This window comes from Zea mays, chromosome 3 (genome assembly GCF_902167145.1).
Source record: "Zea mays cultivar B73 chromosome 3, Zm-B73-REFERENCE-NAM-5.0, whole genome shotgun sequence".
In the NCBI taxonomy this organism is placed as follows: Eukaryota; Viridiplantae; Streptophyta; class Magnoliopsida; order Poales; family Poaceae; genus Zea; species Zea mays.
Window position 1 is genome coordinate 21,727,423 of NC_050098.1, and position 3,324 is coordinate 21,730,746.

At 51.1% G+C, this 3,324-nt stretch overlaps 1 protein-coding gene across 1 annotated transcript; it reads right to left on the reverse strand.

The window, feature by feature from the left end:
* Positions 1–451: 451 nt before the first annotated feature.
* Positions 452–2,259, reverse strand: LOC103649827 (glycosyltransferase BC10). The gene is made up of 2 exons (XM_008675530.4): positions 1,487–2,259; positions 452–1,389 (listed from the first exon to the last, which is right to left on the reverse strand). Exons 1-2 carry the CDS (start codon positions 2,039–2,041, stop codon positions 733–735), a joined length of 1,212 nt encoding a protein of 403 aa, XP_008673752.1. The 5' UTR covers positions 2,042–2,259; the 3' UTR covers positions 452–732.
* Positions 2,260–3,324: the final 1,065 nt, after the last annotated feature.

Sequence of the window (3,324 nt, forward strand, 5' to 3'; positions counted from 1 at the left end):
TTTGTGTGTACGTGGTGGGCTGGTGGCTCGAGGTTTGTCCATACATACACGATTCATCTTTGGCTCTGTTTAGAAGCAACCTATTTTTTAAGAAATATAGTTTTTATCTCTAGTTTATAGAAATTGGTTTATGAAAGAACCTTTATGATATTTGGAACCAACTCGGTTTTCATAAACTGGTTTTAGCTAGAGGAGTCTAGTTTTTTGGTTTTTAAGAAACTAGAAATCCAGTTTCTATAAATTAATATATAAATTGGTATATATAGAACCAACTCAATTTTCATAAACTAGTTTCTTAAACACTAACTGGGTGGCTCTTAGCCGTCTATTAGACCATTGCTCCGATGTTCCATCCGTCGTTGATGCTCAACGGGTTGAGGGGTGGCTTGACCTCTGATCCGGGTAGAAGGGAACTTAGGATTGACACAAGTGTCAAGTGATAGCCACACGGTAAACGAGGATGCATAACTTGTGATGCATGTTCTGATCTGTTTCTATATTCTTCTGGGTCAAACATGTCCAAGCAGCAGTGTGGTTCCAGCAGCTGCACAAGTCTGCTGAAAAAAAGTTGGCTTCTTCACGCAGCTACAGAACCTTTAGGTAGTTGAAATAAATAACAAACTTCAAGAACTAATTAATACAGTATAAGTAAAGCAACTGTTTTTTTTTCTCAGATGCGCTAGTAGGAATTACTGTAGATGATACAATTTTAGTCTTAGCCATGCCATGAGTTCACCCAAAGCCCATGACCTTGGGAGCCAAGCGCAGCAGCGGCTGGAGCGTGTCCGGCGAGAACTTGCGCGCAAACAGGCTGCAGATCCCGGCGCGGGCGCCGTTGTAGAAGCAGCGGTTGCCGCCGTCCTCCCTGATCCTGTTGAGCAGCTCCTCCGTCACCTCCGCCCCGTCGTGGGTGTGCGGGTGCATCCCCTGCGGCCGCTTCCAGTCCGCGTACGTGAGGCTCCGGTTGGCGTTGCGCGCCCACCCCAGCAGGTTGAGCAGCGTCGGCAGGTAGTGCTCGTCGGTGAGGCAGCGCCACCGCCCGACGCAGAAGTCGCGGAACATCTGGATGTAGGGCTCGTCGCCGACGACCTCGAGCGCCAGGGCCCGGTCCATCTCGAACCACTGCGCGCCCTTGCGCCAGTGCTCGATCGTGATGTTGGTGCGCTCGGCGAAGAACCTGTCGTAGCGCGCGCGGCAGTCGCCGTTCCCGTAGCTGTCCACGAAGCTGGTGGCGGAGCCGGCGAGGAAGGCGTAGACGGTGGAGAAGTTGTAGACGGGGATGCACGCCTCGGACAGCAGCACGAAGCGCTCGTTGCTGTGGTCCAGGAGCGCGCTCGCCAGCAGCCGGCTCTCTGCCTCCACCAGGCTCACGTGCCCCCACTTCGTTTCCTGCACACCACCCGATCCATAGACGATGGTTCACGGTTGCGCTCGAGGTTGCAGCGGAGCACATTTTGCAGTGCTAGAGAATTTTACTCCTCCGTACCTTGCTTGGGATCATGCGGCCGTAGAACACGGAGTCCCTGGGCGGCGAGCCGGTGTAGGATGGATCAGGGTGCACGTAGATGGAGTAGAGCTCTTGGTCGTTCCCCGCGAAGAACTTCTCCCACAGAGGCCGCAGTGGCAGCTCCCCTCTCACCAGGAACAAGAAAGCGATCTTGGGCACACGGTGGTAAGGCGTGCGATGTCCCTTCGGCGCCATAGACGCCCTCCAGAATAGCTCCTCGTCGGTCATGTTGTGGATAACGCCGCTTGGTGCAAGCAAGTCCATCAGCCCCATTCTTCCTAGGTTCCGTGGTGCTGGCAGCAATGGCGTTGCTGGTAGAGGCGGTGGACGCGGCGGAGACGGCGTAGGCGGCGGCGGCGGCGGCGTTGGAAAGGGCAATGATGCAACGAAAGGGGTGTAGATCATGTTTGGAAACTTGGATATGGACGCCATGCCTAGGACAAATCCCAAGGAGACGAAGAGAAACATATGAACCACATACAGGAGTTTCCCGACTGAGCGCGACGCCCGTGTGGGCTTGCTTGTGTCCTTCATGCTTTAGTCTCTAGTCTCTACTCTCTAACCAGCGGCATGACTGCATGAGCGTGCGATAGAGAAATACAGCTGCTGCCCTTGGTTATACTACTGCTAGTGCATAGTGTGCTTGTGACATTGACTCGTTGTGCAAATTGGTTTGCCTTGTTCGTGCAAAAGTTAGGAGTATTCAGTAAGCTATTCAGTACTGTAATCGTGGGATACCTATCGCTGAGGAAGGAATAACCTATATGAGCCATATATAGGTTCAACTCCTTTGCTTCCGGTAGGTACCATTGGTACACATATATAAATTGCATAACCAGCATTGTCTATATCTCTTACAAAACTGATCCGATGAGACCATCGAAGACTATGTGCACACCTCACCACGCTAGGTGATAATGTAAAGGATAGCGAGATCATTGTGAAGAAGCTCCGTAGCCTACCGCTCCATTTCAAATATATCATAAACGCGATTAAGATGTTACTTGATGTGTCGATGATGTCCGTCACCGATCTAGCAGGCTGGTTGAAAGAGGCAGAGGAAGCATTTGAAGAAGCGACAACATTGCTGCATCATTACGGGAGGCTATACCTCACGAAGGGGCGGGATGCATGACGGAGGAAGCGCGATGCATAGAACAACTCCAACCATGGCACAAGCGATGGAGATGGATAAGGCAATCGCAGAGGTGGTAGGCACGGGCGTAGGCGTTGTAGCTTGTAGTTCAGTGGGCCGTCAAGTTCAAACAAGTGCACTGGCAATGAATGCAGGTGCTACAGAAAGATAGGCCACTGAGCCCATGAATGATGTTTGAAGCCCAAAAGAGGGATCAGACCTACATGGTCTAGGATAAAGAGGAGAGCTTGCTCCTACTCATGAAGACCTTGCCCATTCTACCCCTTCCATTGCCACCACAATCTACTATCACATCGTTGAAGACGGACACGGTGGTGCTTGGCACCATGATGTTTGGTGACAATTCAGTGGAACGACACTATTGCATTGATATGCAAGAACAACAAGCCTTTGTTGTTCCCTAAGGTCTACTTCATTCCCTAATTGACGACAAACATAGTAAGTCAAGGGTAGCTCGATGAGGTTGGCTACAAGATCAACATCGACACTAAGGTGATAAGAGTCTGAGAACCTAGCGACAAGCTGCTACGAAGGTGTCACGAATGGTGAACTGGTTGTACATCCTCCACATCAAGATGCCACGTCGAGGTGCTTGGCGGTCCTCAAGCGTGATGATGAGGTGGTGTGACACTAGCATGAGCATCTTGAGCACATCAATATG